The 20,353-nt window shown below is 42.0% G+C and overlaps 1 protein-coding gene across 1 annotated transcript in view; it reads left to right on the top strand.

The window, feature by feature from the left end:
* The window catches only part of helz (helicase with zinc finger), a 161,857-nt gene that overhangs the window by 97,732 nt on the left and 43,772 nt on the right, over positions 1 to 20,353 (top strand). Inside the window, exons 19-21 of the mRNA XM_060901748.1 lie at positions 2,803 to 2,950; positions 3,163 to 3,346; positions 15,913 to 16,141. Of these exons, the coding sequence (XP_060757731.1) occupies positions 2,803 to 2,950; positions 3,163 to 3,346; positions 15,913 to 16,141 (561 nt within the window). The remainder of the gene's footprint in view (positions 1 to 2,802; positions 2,951 to 3,162; positions 3,347 to 15,912; positions 16,142 to 20,353) is intronic.

Here is a 20,353-nt window from a genome sequence, read left to right as displayed (position 1 = left end):
GAAAAGCACTTTGTACTGTGTGTGATGTGGTTAACTACCGATCGAGAGGACTGAAAGCATTTGAGAGCCACGCTGCAACCGCAAAACATCAGAAGCAGGAATTTTTATTGAAGAGCAATTATTCATTATCAAGTGCTTTTCAGTCGAGGACATGGGGAGAAAAGGTCAGTCACCCTAAGAAATTTTATTTAATATATGAACATTTTGATAATGAATAGAACTTAAGTTTAATGTGAATTTATGGCGTATTCACACCTACGTTGTTTGGTCCGGACCAAACGAACCAAATTTCCCTTGGTCCGGACCTTTTGGGTTGGTCTGAATACAAACCACCGAACTCTGGTCCGGACCAAACAAGCGGACCGAGACCGAGCTGCAAGGTCGGACTCGGTCCGGACCAAAGGAACCCTGGTGCGGACCTTTTGGAGCTGTGAAAGCAGACCGGACCTAATCCGACAGTTTTGCTTTTTTTGTACCTCGGGAGCTTCCGTCGTTTGTCGAGCATTATGGGAAACAGAGTCTTGACACTCCACCGCAAAGCGCAAACACTGTTTCGGTTGTCAAGGGAACCTTACAACAGCCGTTCAGTCATTCAGACCAGTGGTAGGCTAGACTACAGAGTACAAAAAATGAGTAGGGGGCAAACGTGGGCCGAGGAAGAAACGCGTACCCTTGTGGATATACGGGCAGATGTCCACATATCTGAGCTTTTGGAGAGAACACACAAAAATGCCGACGTGTTTGCTGTATTCAGTGAGAAAATGAAGGAGAAGGGGTTCACGCGCTCCCCAGAACAATGTCGGCTAAAAGTGAAGAAACTCCGTCAGACCTACATTAAAATCAGGGACATTCTTTCAAAAAGTGGCGGTACTAGCGACGCAAAAAAGAAATTCATCTATTGCGTGAAGAGCCAGAACTGTCACAACATGGTGTGCGCTCATCAGCGCTATCCTCCGTAGCCGCCTTGCCCTTTGTCGTCGTCGTTGATGAATTACTTGTACAACAGCACAGTAATCGCACAAGTGTGAAAACAGTAAAAACTGGAAAAAGCATATAGCTTTGATGACATTAAAAAGAATAACAGCACGGAAAGCCTCCATGACTACTTTTGAACTGAACGCTTTGTGCGCGTGTCGTCTCTGACCAATAGCTGAACGACCTCAGGGCGCGTGGCTTTGTTGACAGATTTTGGTCCGCTTACTAAAATGTACAGTGTGAAAGCAAACCGCACCAAAATGAAAAAACAAAACAAAAAACATTTGGTTCGGACCAAAACAAGTGAACTATCGAACTATCCTGGTCTGAATACACCCTTAGTTTGTCATTTTTGTCGATCATGAATTATAACCGTACCCTTGAATGTAGAATGTGATTTTATTTTGAATTCAAACAATACTCCTATTGATTTGAAACATTTTCATGTAAATATATAAAAAAAGACAACAGAGATTTTTTTTATCTACTACAGCTCAGATTGCAGGAAAAGTGGTTTGTAAGGCCTTATTTTTCAAAATTTTCCTGGGGGGGTATCCCTCCCAGACCCCCCTGTTGGCTTTGGGCGCCTTTGGCACCCTCGCATACCTTTATCTTGTTTTCTGCTTTTCTGATGACCACCCACTCTCATCCCTGGTTAACCCTGCTTGTCTTTGGACTGTGGGGGAAACCAGAGCACCCGGAGGAAACCCACGGGGAGAACATGCAAACTCCACACAGAAAGGCCCTCGCCGGCCACGGGGCTCGAACCCGGACCTTCTTGCTGTGAGGCGACAGCGCTAACCACTACACCACCCATAACTGAAGATTTAAAAAAAAAAAAAACCCCACAAATTTAGACTCAAGTCTAAGATTGCTTTGTGATCCAATGTACGTCCTCAGAAATAAAACATTCTGAGATTTGATGATGCAATACAGTGTGGTAGACTCGGTCTAGACTCTTACCTTCTCGCCAAGCTGGATTTGGATTCCGATTTTCCTGCTGTAAACCCTCGACATGCTCTCCACCTCTTTAAATCACCAATTTCATTGTCTTCCACGACAGAGCACAGCAGAATCACTCCTCTCACATCGCGGTCACGTGAAATTAACCTGACATCCATCATATCGCTCAACTACCAACCCCAGCTATCCCCCACAATGCATTGCGGTAAACAAGTGATGACGTAGTTCTGCTTGGGGGCTGTTCAGAGTCTCCAAACCCAACTATTGTAGGTGTTCTGAAACTTTCAGCTTTGTTTGAACTTCTTAGAAGGAAAGAGTGAGCAGACCGTCCTTGATCTGCTTAGGTGCTCAAATGCTAATTAAAGCAGATAACTTGAGTGTGTTCTGTAGAAAAAATTTGCATAGCATCTGGTTGTAATGAATCATTTATCATAAAATCTACATACATTGTGCTGCAGCCGATTTTCTTCAGTTGAATGGGGAAGTTAAACAATGCGTAAGGTGTGAAATTAATGGAGTTTATTTGGTTTTATAAATTCTTTGCCTTGTTATTTGAGATCCAGCACTAAACAGCTCCTTTTGAATACGTTTCAGAAAAATGTATTTATTATCTATGTAATATGCTCAGTGATTTTTAAAAATTTCATTCATCACCAGTGTTTTGTATGTTTGATTGCCTGTGTTCTTATGTCATTTGTAGAACAGTACGTAATGTACAACAGGCTGCTAGTAAATAGATCAAGGTTCCAGTTTAGTTAAGTGTGTGTAGTATAGTGTAATATAGCGGAGGAAGATCTGAGCCTGTTGAGCGACCTTTAAGAAGCAACCAGTGCTGACTCTGTAGTTTGCTCCCGGCGGCTGCAGCTACACATCGGAGCTATTTTACGAGGGCAAGCTGATGGCCAGCGGCAAGCAGCCCCCACATAAGGACTTCTACCCTCTGACCTTCTTCACGGCTCGCGGGGAGGACGTGCAGGAGAAGAACAGCACGGCTTACTACAACAATGCTGAGGTAGCAATCCAGTGCACCGACACGTCACACAACAGTTGCTCGTCTCTTATAAGGTCTTCTTTAACTGTAATGTAATGAGCGTGGTTAAAAGCATACAGTATAGAACAACTGTAAAATATCGGAGTCCTTTATTTTCACCCTAGTTTACTTTTAAAAAGCTACACAAAACTGTAAAAGCAGATATCTTCAGTGTGTGTGTGTTTTTTGTGTAGGTATTTGAGATTGTCGAGCGTGTGGAGGAAATGAGAAGAAAGTGGCCGGTAGCGTGGGGAAAGCTGGATGAAGGCAGCATCGGTGTGGTGTCCCCCTACGCAGACCAGGTGTTTCGCATCCGAGCTGAACTCCGCAAAAAACGCATGCCGGAGGTCAGCGTGGAGCGAGTGCTCAACGTGCAGGGTGAGTGTGGGAGCTGAACGCACATCTGACACTGGGGCTGGGTTTTGTTTTGTCTAGATTGCAGAATATGATTTATTCCACCATAGTAATTTTGTGAAGGTAAAAACCAAATTAGAATCATGCAAAATCACAAAAATGAGAGCTTTACAGTGAAATGGGTTTAGGGTTCCTGTTGTTATAGACAGTTTGTGTTTTTTAGCAATTTTGGCAGATGTTTGAAGTTTTTAAAATTTAAGCCCACACCCTTCAGTGCTATGTTCAACACCACTTCCAAAAACATAAGTGCTTCGCTTCGGCTAAAACACCTGAATCCTGGTGGGAGAGGGTGAATTTTCTGAACTAACAGACTTCCTTTTTCTGATTGGTTAGTGGTCCACTTTCTTCCCCCCTCTCCCATTTATGCCGCTTTTCCACTACCAACGCGGCTGAGTCGGGCTGAGCCGTGCCGTGCTGAGTTGGGCTGTTGGAGTTGCATTTCGACTACAACCGCGCTGAACCGTGCTGGCTGGAAGTGGGTGGACACATTGGGTGGAGTTAGCGAAAGTGGGTGGACGTCACGTGATGTCGTTAAGCAGCGCACACAGTGACATCAGTGAGCTTTTAAGCGGTAGTCTCACGACCCGGATAGTAAACAATAAACATGGAGTCGTTAGTGTTGCTGGTCTTGGTGCTGTGGCTTGTTGTCACCGACAACGCCAACAGATACTGGCAAGAGCGTATAGATGAGGCGAGGCGCATAAGGCTTCAGAAATTCTCGTAATTCTTCTTCTTCCGGGTTTACGGTGTTTACAGATCCCAGCGTGCTCGCGGGGCGTGTGTGGGAATGTGAGGACACTCCTCCTCACCAGTCAGTGCACAGGGGAGTGTCTGCTTACGCCCCCAGCCTCACTCGGCTCGCTTTGGCTCGCTTCAGCCCCACTCCAAAACCGTGCGAGTTTTAGGGGCTAAGCAGGGCTGAAGCGAGCCGAGTCGTGCTGTTCTTTGATAGTCGAAACGTGAGCCGTGTCGGGCTGAAGTGAGCTGAAAAAGGGTAGTGGAAAAGGGCCATTAGAGTCAGGGGTGCCTCCAAAATATTTAACTGAAACTATTAAAATGTGGGGAGAGCTAATATATCACAAATTACAAAAGTTTTCTGACTTTAAAAAGTGGCTGAACATACTTTTAAGTTATTTGTATAATGTACTTCCTTTTAAGAAAAAAAAAAAAAAAAAAAATATATATATATATATATATATATATATATATATATATATATATATATATATATTAGTGCTGTCAAAAATGTCGCGTTATCGCGTTAACTTGACTCAATTTTAACGGCGATAATTTTTTTTTTCGCGAGATTAACGCTCTGTGACATGATGTAGGTTTTTCATAAGCTTTTGAAACTGCCAGGAACTTGGAACAGAGACTTTGCTTAGAAAAACGATAGCAGCTAGACTGTAATGCCACGCCCCGCACAGCCAGAGTCCTCTGCCCTCCCCCCAAAGGACCAGCGCGGGCAGGGCGCGCTCGCCCTGCGCCTCGGGACGAAGAGCCACGGTGCTCGGCTTAGGTTTCGTTTTCCCATCGGCGGCTCCAGCCCGACTTTGCAGTGGCTGTGACAAGACGTGTTATGCTCTGCAATAAAAAAAAAAACCATTGGTACAACCAGTGTTCGAACTATGCCGATATTTTCGGGGGGGGTCCCTTTTTTTCCCTTCGGGGGGGGGGTGTCCTTGCGCTTGTCTCAGAGCGCGGATCTCCATCGCGCGCTCTGAGACAAGCGCGTGCTCCACCGCGGATCTCCATCACGCAGATCTCCACTGTTGGCACACTTCCTTTCTACTAGTTTGTGTCCCCAACCTGGCAGCAGCAGTCGTTGTCATATCGGTTTATTTTATCTTTGATGTAAACACAACACTTCAGATATGCAAATGCTTCCCGTTACACACGATTGCTATGTCAATAAACATCATTTTGCCAATATTTTAGAGACCATCCAACATTTCCCAAATCATGTTTTCAAGGGATCTCATGTCTGTTTCAGGGGATCTCGGATCCCCCGAGTACCCCCGTAGCTCGAACGGTGAGCAAGCCCATTCACTTTTTTATGCTGATAAGAGAATTACAATGGTTTTTCATGTGACAAAAATGTGCGATTAAATTGCGATTAATCGCGAGTTAACTATGACAGTCGCGACATTAATCGCGATTAAATATTTTAATCGCTTGACAGCACTTTTTATATATATATATATATATATATATATATATATATATATATATATATATATATAAAAAATATGCAGGCCTAGAAATTAATATATTTTTTCACCAGCCAGCCGGACTAGTTACCTTCCAAAGTAACTCGCCAAACAGAAAATCAACTAGCCAAAATTTGTTCATGTATGAATTTTACTTCTGTCAAAAATAACGCAAAAGAGAGTAGTTCCCATTGTTCATGACTAATGTGCATTTATTTCAAGACCCGAGTATTTTGATACTGTTGTTAAATACATAATTGAGAACAACACAGAGCACCATAATATAATATCAACAAATAATAATATATTGGAAAACTTGGTGTATGAGTATTGAAAACAAATATACTTACTATCATGACTATAGCACCCAAAATATGTCCAACATGCTTTCTGTATTTAACCATTTATGAGAGAGAAAGCATTAGGAGCTTCATATTGACTAGGAATCAACTTGAAAAAAATGAATTATTCCATAAAAATCGTATCGCAGCCAAGGCCTACCGTGCTCCCACGTTTGCTTATAAGTCCTTTGTCGTTTCTCCTCTTCGTACGCTTTATTGGCGGCCTTTTTCTCCTCTTCAGACCGAGGTCGCTTTGTCCCCGTCTCTGGCGGTTTCTGTACACCTTTCAGAAAATTCCACATCGCAACGTAGCTTTGGCAGATGTAGATGTAAACAACAAAAAAACACACATGTTTAAATGGGCGATAATGTGGCCACATCTATTGAATATGATAACGTGATGTGGCAGCAGGGGCGTGGCCAAGCGGCGGTCTGTGAATGGAGGGCGGAGTCAGGGAAGGTAAGTGGTGGAATCACTGCACCTGATGGGGATTAACCTGTGTTTGTGTGTCTTCCCCAGTGACCGCACCCTTTAAAAGGAGAGGAGAGCAGAGAAAGGGAGCTCTCTCTCCCCAACCAGAACACGTGTGTGTGTGTGCGCGCGCGGCTGGGAAGTGATAAAAGGCTGAAAAGCTAGCAATAAATAGTTCATTGAGAACTCAGTTCTGGCCTGCCGTGCGTCTGTGCTCCACCCACCTGGTCCAATACGACACGTGATTACCGCAATATTCAACGAGATGCGTTATATGCATGCGCAGTAATGAAAAACCGACAGCCTGACTCGTACACGATATGATTCTGAATTCTTCTGTATTTTCTGTCCTGCCGATAAACACATCGATTAACACAGACACGGCACACGCTTAATATGTGGCGGCTCTAGTTGACGGTGTCTCTGAATGTTCGCTTCGTATATATATTTTTTTATTTTCAACTAGCCAGCCGGGCTGGCTAGTGACAGGAATTACCCGCCAAATGACAAATTAAGTCGCCTCGGGCGACCGGACCACCACGAATTTCGAGCCCTGAATTGTGTGTGTGTGTGTGTGTGTGTGTGTGTGTGTGTGTATAAAACACTTGTTTTTAAAAAAAAAAGTTCTAAAGCAGAGGTTCTCGATTCCTGTGTTGGAGATCAACTGTCCTGCACAGCTTCAAGGGTTTCTTGGTCTTGGAAAAGTAAATGGCTGGATAATGAGCTAAGGAGTTGAATGTGGTGGCGTGAAAAGATGAAAATGTTGACAGGGCAGCAGGTCCCCAGAATCAAACCTCTGGCCTTAGAATGGTTTTAGAATTTTCTGTTGGATTTTCAATGTTGTTAAAGATTTATTCATAATAACCTGTATGTGTTTTATGTTACATTATTATCGTCCCTCAACAAACATGGTAGCTGTGCTGTTTGCTTTTGACTGGGAATTGTTTTCATTATATTACAGGTCATGTTAGGTCATGGGTCATAAGTTATATTCGAGCAGCTACTGTATATTAGGATGTAATAGGCTTTAAATCTTGTCAGTGCATTTCCTGCAGTTCTGCTCCAATATTTTAAAGGTCTCAGTGCATCGTTTTTTCATTAATTGTGTGGTGGTCTCTAGTATGAATGAATGCCCCGTGAGCCGGGTTTGGTGAAAAAAATGCTGTGGTTCTCCTGTTTCAGGCTGTTCTAGTTTGGTGGAGGAGTGGGTGGCGGGAGAACGACAGGATTTCAGCTCTTACTCATTAATATTCATGACATGTAAACGTGTTACCTCTGATTGGCTAACAGCACTGTGACGCCACCTCCAGTGGGTCAGAACAAGCGGATGTGGGTGTCTTTTGTAAAAACTGTTTTGATTGGCTATTATGGTCTCGACATCGATGTTTTGACCAATAACAATGTAGATAACACGAATTTTACATCACATTCAACGAGATTTAAACGAGACTAAAGATGGCGACTTACAAATAATGTGTAAACATCGTTGGAGTTAATAAAGTTTGAACAGCATGAAGGAACATACCCCAACCCCCCGAAATTAATTTAAAAAAAATCTCAACGGATTTGGCATAATATAAAAAGGTCGTTTTTTACTCAGAAAAAGCGGAAATCCGCTGAAAAGCGGGAAACTCTCATCCCTGCCTAACTTGTGACCATGTCATGCATGCTAACGTGGAGAATATGAACATGCTATTTTGTAACAAAAACCTTCGAACAAAAAGTTCATGTTTTACTTCCAGCTTGTGAGCTGGTGGTCGATCGTCTTGACTACAGATCCAGGGATTAAAAACAACCTCAAAGCAAAACCGCTACTGAAGGCACCGAAGTTTGAAAAGTCACTGTGGTTGAAATGATCAGAACACAGTACTAACGCTGCATTATACTTCGCTGGTGGCGTTCCAAAGATAAATTCCAACCATTTCTTCTTCAGCTCTTCTATCTTGCAACGTTGCTCCGCTTAGGTTTCGTTTCTGTCAGCGGCTCCAGCCCGACTTTGGACGCTTGTAACTCGGGCAGGGGAGGTCCCAGCCTCCCCAAACTTGGCAGCCAGCGACCTCTGCCCTCTCCCCCAATGAACCAGCGCTGCCAGGGCGAGCTAGCCCCGCACCTCGGGACGTAATTCGCCCCGAGGTGAGTCGCGGCGCTCGGCTTACGTTTCGTTTCTGCCGGCGGCTCCAGCCCGACTTTGAACGCTCGTAACTCGCGCAGGGGAGGTCCCAGCCTCCCCAAACATCCAATGTTGATGTGTTACTGCCACAAATAACACAGGCACGAACTTGTTCAGACATGTTTTCAACTTGCTGTTAGGTCCTCTTCGTTAGCTACTGATGAGATGGGCTCTGCTATCTCTCCTCACGCTGAAATCCGAACTTTCTTCCCGTGGGTGGTCGCAAGCCGAGGTGGGCGAGGCCACGAATACTAATTTTCGAAGTGACGTAAGTTCGTATGGCTTTTTCAGATTCGCTCGTTTTTCCGACTATTTTCTTTCATAAGCTAATACAGGGAATGGGAGTAGAATTACATTTTCGCATGCATATGCAACTCGGAGTGAACTATGGTATTTCAAAAAGAGCCAGTATTAAACGTTTTTGGTGGAAGGGCACCTTTAAAGGCTTACAGATTGTTGTTTCTGCATGTTCATTGGTATTTCTGCATGTGGTAGGGTTTCTTACAATGGAATAAAAACAAAGCTGTTCCAGGACACTGACTGTGTGTAATTTGACACTAAGCCTTTAAAAAAAAAAAAAAGAAACGTCGTGCACAACAATGTATTACCATGTTACCCTGCAAAACAATTCCGAATAGTTCATAGTTCAAAGCCCACGACTATGAATAGTGATTAAAATGTGGTGCAAATGCAGCCAAATTATGTTGTTGAACCCGTTTATAATGAACCTCATGTTTATTGACATGTTCTGCACCACTGACTGCACTTCGGTTGGCATTTATATGGAAATGAATGAATGCGGACTCGCATTCAGCGCAAACAATCGTCTAATTCTAGAGCAGCATGTAAAGAGTTGCCGAGAGAGATGACTGAGAGGGAGACCTGAGTGACTGAAAGCCCCTTAAGCACAACAGGTTTCATCACTAGCAGGAGCAGTGATGGTTGAAGCGCTAGATTAGTTTGTGCATGATTGATGAGATGTTTGACTACCTGGGCAATTTCACTGAAATTGCCTTTTGAAGCAGTGCAGGTCCTCAGGTGCTCATTCCCCCACAGTGGTTAATGTGAAATAATCCTTCCTTTTGTCCCATGATACCCAAGTCCCAAATCAAACTCAATCTCTCGCACGTCGCAAAGCTTCGTCACTAGAAAAACATTCTCTGATGCGACTGTTCCATTTGTATGATAAAGTGCATCTCGTTCAGCCTCTTATAAACACTTGGAGATCCCCATTTTAGAAGAGCTTATTTGTTTGCAGGGCACTTGTCATTAGGACTTGTTGTGTGCTGACAGGCAGGGTGGGTGCAGTGGTTGCGTTAGACTTCTTCATTGTCCGTCATTTTGACGGACAGGGTCGTAAAAATTCCGTCATTGTCCATTATTACCTGTCATTTTATTTTAACTTTTAAATGACAATGTATATAGGCTATAAATGCTATATATTTAATAACTTGTGTTTTCATGGACTCTTTCATTTAAAAATTAATTCACAGAACAAGCTTGTATTATTTAATCATTTATTTATTAGTGCTGTCAAAAATGTCGCGTTATTAACGCGTTAACTTAATTTTAACGGCGATAATTTTTTTATCGCGAGATTAACGCTCTGTGACATGATGCCACGCCCCACACAGCCAGAGTCCTCTGCCCTCCCCCGAAGAGCCACGGTGCTCGGCTTAGGTTTCGTTTTCCCATCGGCGGCTCCAGCTCCACTTTGCAGTGGCTGTGACAAGACGTGTTATGCTCTGCAATAAAAAAAAAAAAAACATTGGTACAACCAGTGTTCGAACTATGCCGATATTTTCGGGGGGGGGGGTCCCTTATTTTCCCTTGGGGGGGGGGTGCTTGCGCTTGTCTCAGAGCGCGGCTCTCCATCGCGCGCTCACTTCGGATATGCAAATGCTTCCCGTTACACACGATTGCTATGTCAATAAACATCATTTTGCCAATATTTTAGAGACCCCCCCAACATTTCCCAAATCATGTTTTCAAGGGAGCTCATGTCTGTTTCAGGGGATCTCGGATCCCCCGTGTACCCCCGTAGTTCGAACGGTGAGCAAGCCCATTCACTTTTTTATGCTGATAAGAGAATTACAATGTTTTTTCATGTGACAGAAATGTGCGATTAATTGCGAGTTAACTATGACAGTCGCGACATTAATCGCGATTAAATATTTTAATCGCTTGACAGCACTATTATTTATGTATTTATGATGCAAAGATGAACAGAGATTCTGACGTTCGGTCACTTGTGAACCCATTTTCCCTCCGCTATAAACATTGCGGCTGTTGTGCCTTAACGGGCATATGAACAATGTTATTTTACAACGTAGCAAGACAATTGCAGTTAAAATATGAACAGTCCACTACAATGATTTAAGTGACGATCTAATTTGACCTGTTTGCGTGAGCTCAAACCTTCCTTCTGGCCCGCATGGATTTAAATTGGGAGCTCGCTTGTGCATAATCAAAGTCGTCAACGGGGACTGCTGCCGAGGCAATCGTCATTAAATTTTGCGTCTTTGCCTCGGACAGACGACTTCTCATTGACGTTTTAATTTTATTCTGAAGGCTGAACCCGCGCTCTGCTGCGACACTGGAGACTGGAATAACCAGCGCCACTTCAGCCAAAGTTCTGAAGTCGGGAAACATTTCTCCCAGGGAAGTGATCAGAAGCCGGCAAGAGCCTCTGAAAGTTGGACTCCCAGCTGGGAGGTTCATATGGTGAAATACCGTGACCGAGGTCTTGAAAGTACTGAGCGAGGCCCTCTGGGCCGAGGTCAGTATTCAAGGCCGAGGTCACGGTATTTCACCATACGGACCGACCTTAAGCTGGTAAATAATATATTTATTTTTTTCTTTACCAAATTCTAACAGAAAACGAGAGCGCCCGAAAGGGAGACCCGAGCTGAGCCGCCATTTTGAATCCTCATTCACAGCTGTAATGTAAATTGCTTCCTTCACGGTATACAAGTGCACTTCCATGGCAGGGGAAAAAAAACCTACATTTTTCTGGCTATGTAGTTCCCTATTTATACAAAATTGAGTCACTCAGGATTCAGACATGTTTTTGCTTGGCGTTAGCAACAGTTACAGGGTTTTTTTTTTTTATGTATTTATTTTTTTTCTTTACCACATTCTAACAGAAAACGAGAGCGCCCGAAAGGGAAAGCCGAGGCGAGCTGCCATTTTGAATCCTCATTCACGGCTGTAATGCAAATTGCTTCCTCCTCGGTATACACGTGCACTTCCATGGCAGGAAAAAAACGACATTTTGCCACCTATGTAGTCCCCTATTTATATAAAATTGAGTCATTCAGGATTCAGCCATGTTTTTGCTCGGCGGTAGTAAAACTCGCTTTTGCTGTGAACACTGTTGTTATCGCTATCCATGATGTAAAATTAATGCTATTCTCCTGAGAAATGCTGGCAAAAATTTACAAGATTTTTGATAATCTTATAAATAAATCTTATTTTGATAAAGATAAATGTTGACAAAAATTGCCACTATGTTTGTTGTTGTGAATGAGCGAGTCATCTGGGGTCCGTATTGTAGGATACAGACCCGCTCGTCAGCCAATCAGAGCGCAGGATTTGATGGAAACTGGACCGCGAAAAAAATAAATGTTTTTATTCCATCGAAAAAGTGTCCTGTATGTATTATAATAATTTAAGTTGCGTAGTTCTTTGGAAGACCCATTATTCAAGCTGTGTTCTTTAAACCGTACCAAAATGAAGCTTTATGATGCCTGATTTTTTTAATATAATTTTAACCTATTATTTTCAGTGAAATCTTGCGCATCACTGTATCTGCCACAGCTTTAGGCTCCTGAGTTGTGCAACAGAAAACTCATTCGCCCTATCATTGGGAGATCTGACAAAGCCACCGCTTTCCAAGGGAGCAAAATTGGCTGCGTTCTGTGGGTGGGAGGGGTGGTATAATCTCACAAGCCATCAGTTAGAGCCCTGCACTCCTGCGGGACCCGACGCAAAGCAGTGTGGCGCGGGACAAATTTTGAAAGCTCATTGCGGGCGCAGGCGGGAGAGGTAATAAGCTGCAGTCCCGCTAACTAAAAATGTGTTTAAAATAAAATTTATTAATTTATGTCTATCCTATATAATTTGTGCTGGATATTTTATTTGGCATTAATAAAAACATTTTAAGATGCCTAAATTTGCGGATGTGGTCTAATCTCGCGTACGTTTCCGATTCCTTTCCGCTCTTCCGTGTTTGAGATCTATGATCATGGCAGAAGAGCAGAGCTCCTCTAGTGAAGCTCACAGTGCTTCAGAAGTAAGTGCTGCTTTAAAAAGAGGTACATTTACCATTAAAAAGTCAAGAGTATTAGTCCTAAGTCTTAAAAAAAGTCTTAAGTATTAACTAGTATTAAAAAGGGCTGTGTATCGCACAGATTGTTCAATTTAAAGCTAGAAATAGACAGTGTATAATCTGAGGAGCTGGTTGTGGTTGCGCAGCACTTCATATGAGAGGAGAATGAAATCGCGGTTGGAATCATAACGTCACAGACTCGGAAGTGGGAGTGCGAGTGCGCAAAGCGAGAGCTGTCAATCAAAGCGAGAGCTGTCAATCAAAGCGAGAGCTGTCAATCATGAGCGCATGCAGCGCTCAACTTGGAATGTGTCAGCAGAATGTCAGAGTCTAAACAATAAACTTAGAATAAATGAAGGATCGGTCAGTGGAGAGCTCAGCTAAGCTCAGCATGTTTAATTCCCCAAGCCAATGACAAGAACTTTCGTGAGAAATAACGCGAACGTCTGCATCATGCGGGATTTGCGGGTGGGAGCGGGACAAAATATGGCAGGCAGGAGTGGGAATGAAAATCATAATTCTTTGCGGGAGCGGGCGGGAGCGGGACTGCACAATGTGGGCGGGAGCGGGACTGAAAATTCTGTCCCGCGCAGACCTCTACCATCAATCACAGCAGCACTAGCCAGTCTTGGGCGTTTGTGAGCCCATGTATGTGGAAGAGGGCAGTTGTCAGTTTTCTGTTCGTTACTGTAAAGTACATCAGTCTTATTTTACAATCAGGGTTCCCGCGGGTCCTTAAAAAGTCTTAAATACAACTTTCGGTTTACAAGGCCTAAAAATGTCTTAAATTGTTTGGAATGACTGGAATTTTCGAAAGGGAGGTATTAAATTTAATATTGGACCGAACGAGTGAAATGTCTCCATCCGGTTTGGGGGTTTTTTTTAACCGTAATTTTAAAAGTGACCAGCGTACCTTATGGGGGCAGCATTGGTTCTGTGTGTTCTGTGCATTCCGTAGATCAAGAACTAACGTTAGGAGGCTACTGGAGGAAGTGTGGTGCGGTGGTTGTGAAGAGTGAGAGATACGCAGGTAGCTTACGCGGGCGCTAGAAAGCGTTGATAATTATGGGAAGATGTCTGTTTAATGACAAGTGGTTGGGGGATGACAGATACCCCCAAAATAAGGAGAAGAATCGTTTGCGATAAAAAGCGCTGGATCGCACAAATGTGTTTAAAGACGATAACGCAGCACTGGGCACACGGCAGACTGGGAAACTGGCTTTTCACGGACACGAGGCGCGCACGTGTGTTAGAGATCAAGCGCTCCGGAGTGAAACGCAGGGGGGTTCGCGCATGCGCACAAGAGTCAGGTGGAAAATGGGACTTATAAGAAATACTACTAATAGTGATTTAACATCATTTTTTTTACATAATTAACATTGTTTATTGTACTAAGTTTAATATAAATATATAAACAACCTTTATTTCAAAACTCAATTAAAAAGAACTCTAGAAAATACAGTAATTCTAAATATAGTACAATATAAATAATTTGTACAAAAAGTTTTTTAGTTTTATTACTTATCGTCTACAACAGTGTTTTCAATATAATAATAAGAATATTAACAACCACTAATAATAATTAGTAGTAATAGTAATTATTGATTATTAATCATTACTACTTATGAATTAGTGATTAATAAGTACTAGGGATTATTAAATGTTATAAAATTAAGTTATTAAAAATTATTACAAATAATTATTAAAACGTAGTAATTGGTAGAATACAAACAAATACTCATGGATTATAGATATTTTTTTAAAATGGTGAACATTTGATATAAAATAACTATACTACTACTACTACTACTACTAATAATAATAATAATAATAAAAAACAATAATACTACTAGTGATACTTGTTGTAAATGTTGTTATTATTATCAGTTCAATTGTTATCAATGTTCACTATTAAAAACAAATTATTATCTATAATCCATGAATAATTGTTTGTATCACTACTACAAATAATAATAATTACTACTTTTTTAATAATAATTTTAACTAATCTTATAACTCTATTTTATAGCATTTTAATAATCACTACTTATTATTTATTAGTATAATTTAGTAGTTGATGATGATAATTACTACTTATTATTAAATTACATTTTGATAATCTGTTTATTAAGTAGTATTTAATAATACTGAATTATAATAATTGCTACTCTATTATTAATTAGTATAGCTAATAAGTAGTGATTATTAAAATGTTATAAAATTGAGTTAATTGTTTTAAATTATTATTTAAAAAGTAGTTATTATTATTATTAGTAGTAATACAAACAATTATTCATGGATTATAGATAATTAATGATTATTTTTGAATAATGAACATTGATATAACAATTGCACTGATGATTAGTTTACAGTTATTACAACACATTGATTAATATTGATAATGGTTATGAAAGGTGAGTTGTTTTTCTGTGTTTAATGTAACGCTCTGATGATTGTATGGCTGCATAAACAGGTTTATGCTGTTACCTGCTATAATGCAGAAGATACTCGAGAACTTCCTCAGCCAGCTGTATACTGCACGACACTCAGACTGATTTTGCTGTCGGACACAAAATCACACATCAAAGATGATCTTTGGGGATTGAAATAATGCCGGCTAAGGTTGTTCAGCTGGTTCGACTTGCCGTTTATTGTTTTCGTTTTTGAAATGATTCATGGTGTTTTCTCCAGTAAACCCCAGTCTTCTCCTTGCTGCTACAGTAGTTCTGCAGGCCCAAAACACACGACTTTGCTTCAGCTGTTTGCATGTCTGACAGTTGCCAGTGATGCACCCTGTTGTTCACCAATTTTGTGCATTCTTCTTAAAGTTAGTAAAAAAAAACTATTGCAGAAAACAGTTTTAAGTTGTTGTATTTATCATTTTCTTTGCCATGGTACAGTCTTAATTTTTCCATTTAGAGGTCTTGAAAAGGTCTTAAAAGTCTTTAAATTTGTACTTGAAAAATGTGCAGATACCCTGACAATAACGCTCACCTCCTTCCTGTAGGTAAGCAGTTCCGTGTGCTGTTCCTGAGCACCGTTCGCACTCGTCACACCTGCAAGCACAAGCAGACAGCCATCAAGAGGAAGGAACAGCTGGTGGAAGACTCCACGGAGGATCTGGACTACGGCTTTCTCTCCAACTACAAACTCCTGAACACTGCCATCACACGGGCCCAGTCTTTAGTGGCTGTGGTGGGAGACCCCATAGCGCTCTGCTCCGTGGGCCGCTGCAGGTAATCTCACACACTCGGAGCACGAAGCTGCCTATAAGCCAGTGGGCCAGTTCATTAATGAGTTAATATTTAAAAGCCTGTTTAGGTCAGTCGACGGGGCAGTGAGTAAAGAAAGCTTGGGGGTCGTTGTGTGGAGATGTGTGAACAAAGATCATTTTGAACGGTCTTGTGTAGTGATGCATAAATTCCATTTTTTCAGAATGAATACAAGTACGTTTTTTGATAACCACCGATATCAGTGCTGATATTGGAATTAAAACATACTTTGTGTTAACCAGTCATTTTATTTAGGTTATTTTGTTCATATTGGTTGGTGGTTTGTCCTGCTTGCACTGAACTCCATGTGCTGAGTTTAAAGGGATAGTTCGGGATTTTTGACATGAATCTGTATGGCATCCCCATCGATAGTGTCGTGCAAACACACTGACTTACCCCTGACAGCATCCTGCGAGTCCAGTTCTTGTCCAGTTTTGGTCCAGACGAAAGTAGTCCGGCAAGTTTGTTGGGGTCACGAAAGTAAAACGTTTTTCGTCTCAAAACAGTATGTGTTCAAAAGAGTGATATATTTGCATCACAAAACCGTTGCCAAATAAAAAGTCAGACCTCGAAATCGCTTGCCACTATTTTCTCTCCCTTCTTATCACTTCGCGCTGCCGCCAGGTGACAGCGAAACGCAGACCCACTAAGCTGGTGGGAGACCAAGGCTGCACTCTATCCACGGCTTACACACGTGATGGCACGGAGGATGTGTACAGTAGCAGCATCTGTCCCCCCAGAGAGGATCTTTTCAAAAGCAGGACAGATTATAACTGAGAGGAGAAATAGAATCAGAATTAACTAGTTAATTGCAGCAATTAAAGGAATAGGTAGGAAAAGGAAGGCGCAAAGACACCACGCAGCGCCTGAAAACGGGTTTTCAGGCGCTGCGCACCCGTTTTCAGGCGCTGCGCGGTGTCTTTGCGCCTGCAGCAGTGCTTTGCCTGTGCTGTGGCTGAAAATAGTTCCAGATATAAATTGGTCTAGTAAATCCCTTCGTGTTAATTTGCATTGATATGTGTACTCGATGTGAATGTACAAGTCATGAGAAATAATTATAAAAAATTGAGTTATTTAACCCTTTGGTGACTGACCCCTTGAAAATGGTTCCTCCAGGAACCATGACGTTTCAGTTGTCAAGACAACAGAAAAACTAAAATACAAATACAAGAGCATTTTGTTTTGTGCACAAGAGCATTGTGACGTATCTTTCTGTTTTTGTATTTTAGTTTTTCCGTTGTCTTGACAACTGAAACGTCATCGTTCCTGGAGGAACCATTTTCAAGGGGTCAGTCACCAAAGGGTTAATTAACTTTTGCAATGACAATGCTAGCTGGACACGCCGGATTACAGCGACTACGCTAAGCTAAAGCTAACCTGGGCGTTTATAGATCAGGACAATGGCTGGGTCGGCTACAAAACGCTTTGGCTCACTCATCCAACTCTAGGGACTGCAGGGACTGACTCAGTTTCATCTGGGGGTGGCGTATTCCTTTAAATCAAAAATAAAATCTCAGGAACCGTTTGAGAGCCAAAAGAGCCGGCTCCTTATAGTAAGAAGAGCCAAAAGAGCCGGCTCCCGAAAAAGAGCCGAAATTCCCATCACTAGTAAACAATGAATGAACCAGCCGTGGCTGTCACCTGGCGGCAGCGCGCAGTGATAAGAAGGGAGAGAAAATAGTGGCAAGCGATTTCGAGGTCTGACTTTTTATTTGGCAACGGTTTTGTGATGCAAATATATCACTCTTTCGAACACATACTGTTTTGAGACGAAAAACATTTTACTTTCGTGACCCCAACAAACTTGCCGGACTACTTTCGTCTGGACCAAAACTGGACAAGAACTGGACTCGCAGGATGCTGTCAGGGGGAAGTCAGTGTGTTTGCACGACACTATTGATGGGGATGCCATACAGATTCATGTCAAAAATCCCGAACTATCCTTTTAATGTTGTTATGGGTTTAAACAGTACGTGTGTGTGGCTGCTCTGAGCATGCAGAACAATATCGGTGAGTGCGGGCATGAGAAATTAATCCACGGTGGTGTGAATTGTACCTTGACTCAGGAACTAATTGGTGAAAGAATCCGTTTCTCAGCACTTGCAGAACCGAGGTGCTCTTACATGTGATGCTTTCTCTGCATGCTTGCTTCACTGCTCTACACCATATGATGATTTATCATGTAGGATGATGCTGTAGTTCCTCCTCTTCATTTTTTTTTTTTCCACAGAGCACAATTTGCAGTCTGTATTGCTTTTGATAATTATTTGTGAGATATGGTTAGATTTTTTTATTTATTTATTTTAATGTCTAGATTTTGCGTCCACATTAGCGTGGCAGCATACACTAGGTTTACGTCATGTAGTATTATGTAAGATCGGATGTTGGTATCGGAGCATTTACACCATTTGAGTATGCATAAATACATTTATTCAAACAATACTTGATTCCAGTATCAGTACTGATGCATCCTTAGTGTCATGATTGATTAAAAGCAATTAGTGAGCTCCCTGTTGGAGCTCATCTGATGATGTGCTTTAATTGCAATGCAGCAGACATGCCTACTAAATGTAGTGCAGTAACTGCAGCCTTTTCTCAAAGACCTGGTTTAAAAAAAAAAAACCCGAAGCTGCCATTTTAGTGTTCTGTTTATTGTAATTTGTTAATCGTGATTGATTTTGTTTTGTTAATTGGGTAGGCCAACGGTGGCGCTGCAGCTGGTGGAACTCTGAGAAGAGCTCTAGTGCTTTTTGAACATTAAGTGTATCTGGCATCAGCCTGCGCTGCGTGCTAGTCTGAAGATGGCCGGGCACTCACAGCTTCCCCAGAGAAAGTCCCAGCTTTCTGTTCACCTGGCACACTCCAGCTTCACACTGTGCCCTTTAGCACCAGGGGATAGTGAGGAAAATGCAAATGCACTTGGCACTTTTTCCTGGGTGCGTGGGAGGGAGATAGTGTGAAGCTACTGCACTTGCTGCTGATTTGTGTGTGTGTGTGTGTGTGTGTGTGTGTCCATGGTCTTGTTCAAAACTGAGAAATGGAGTTATGTTGGCAGAAAATGGTGTGAAGCTTAAGATGAAAGCAGCTTCATATGCCCAGTATTTGATGGGAAAGGGACAGTCCTTCGTATCGAATGCTTTGATTTGTGACCTAAGGCGGGGGGGTGTTTGCTATCTCGGCAGCAGAGGACCAACTTAAGTTGTGCATGTCAGTACACGCTTCTTGAGCGTGCTGCCCATCAGCCCTTGCTCCACAATCCATATCCTCCCTAGCTGCAGCTCCACGGTCGCTATGGTGACTGCCTCACGTCAGCCATTCACTGGAGCCTGGTTACAGGAAATGTCAAGCCGAAGGGCCCGGCAATTAAATCAATCTCTGCCTGTATGCTCACATGTTGCAGTAGGAGGAGAAGCAGTGCTCTGAGCCAATGTTGTACTCAATACGCTGTTTAACACACGGCTTTGAAGCATCAGTAATCTAAAGATAAGTAGGAATTCAGCCTGTTTTGGAAAACGGATTATCTACAAATGGGTTTTCAGAGTGAGATCCGGGGAGCCCCAGGGGACCGTGAAGCATATCCTGGGGATCCATGATTTTATTTTATTTTATTTATTTTTACATTGTGTTAGTGGTGGAAATCAAACGCCACCATCATTAATGCTGTTCTGTTGATGATTAAGATATAATTATTTGACTGCTCTCTTGAATCAAATCGATGTAATCAAACCTCATTAACTCAAAAAAAAAAAATCTAATGTGTTCTGACTGTGAAAGATCCAGGAATAAAAGAAAAGGGAAAAGCAACGTGGCAAACACGAACCGAGGAAGACAAAATGTAACCTTGCTTCACTTTTGATATTACCACATAGTGTATCCCAGGCCAGATTCTTATATTAGTGATAAAACTCTTGCAAACATTTATGCATGATAATAGCAAGAATTGTTAGAAGGAATATCTAATTAATGTGAAATATAATTGTATCCTGCATAATGGTTTATGGAAACGTCTCTTGTTTTTCACCAGTCGCCAACAGCGTGTCTGAAAAATGGCACAAACCGATGAACCCACCAAAGCAAACACTGATCACACTCTCGTCACCCTTACCATGTCCTTTACTGTAGACTTGACAAAATAACATATTAATAAAACCAATTTATATATTCATATATTTTATT

This window comes from Neoarius graeffei, chromosome 20 (genome assembly GCF_027579695.1).
Source record: "Neoarius graeffei isolate fNeoGra1 chromosome 20, fNeoGra1.pri, whole genome shotgun sequence".
In the NCBI taxonomy this organism is placed as follows: domain Eukaryota; kingdom Metazoa; phylum Chordata; class Actinopteri; order Siluriformes; family Ariidae; genus Neoarius; species Neoarius graeffei.
Note: the sequence above shows the minus strand (reverse complement) of the source record. Positions and strands in the feature narration are given on the sequence as shown.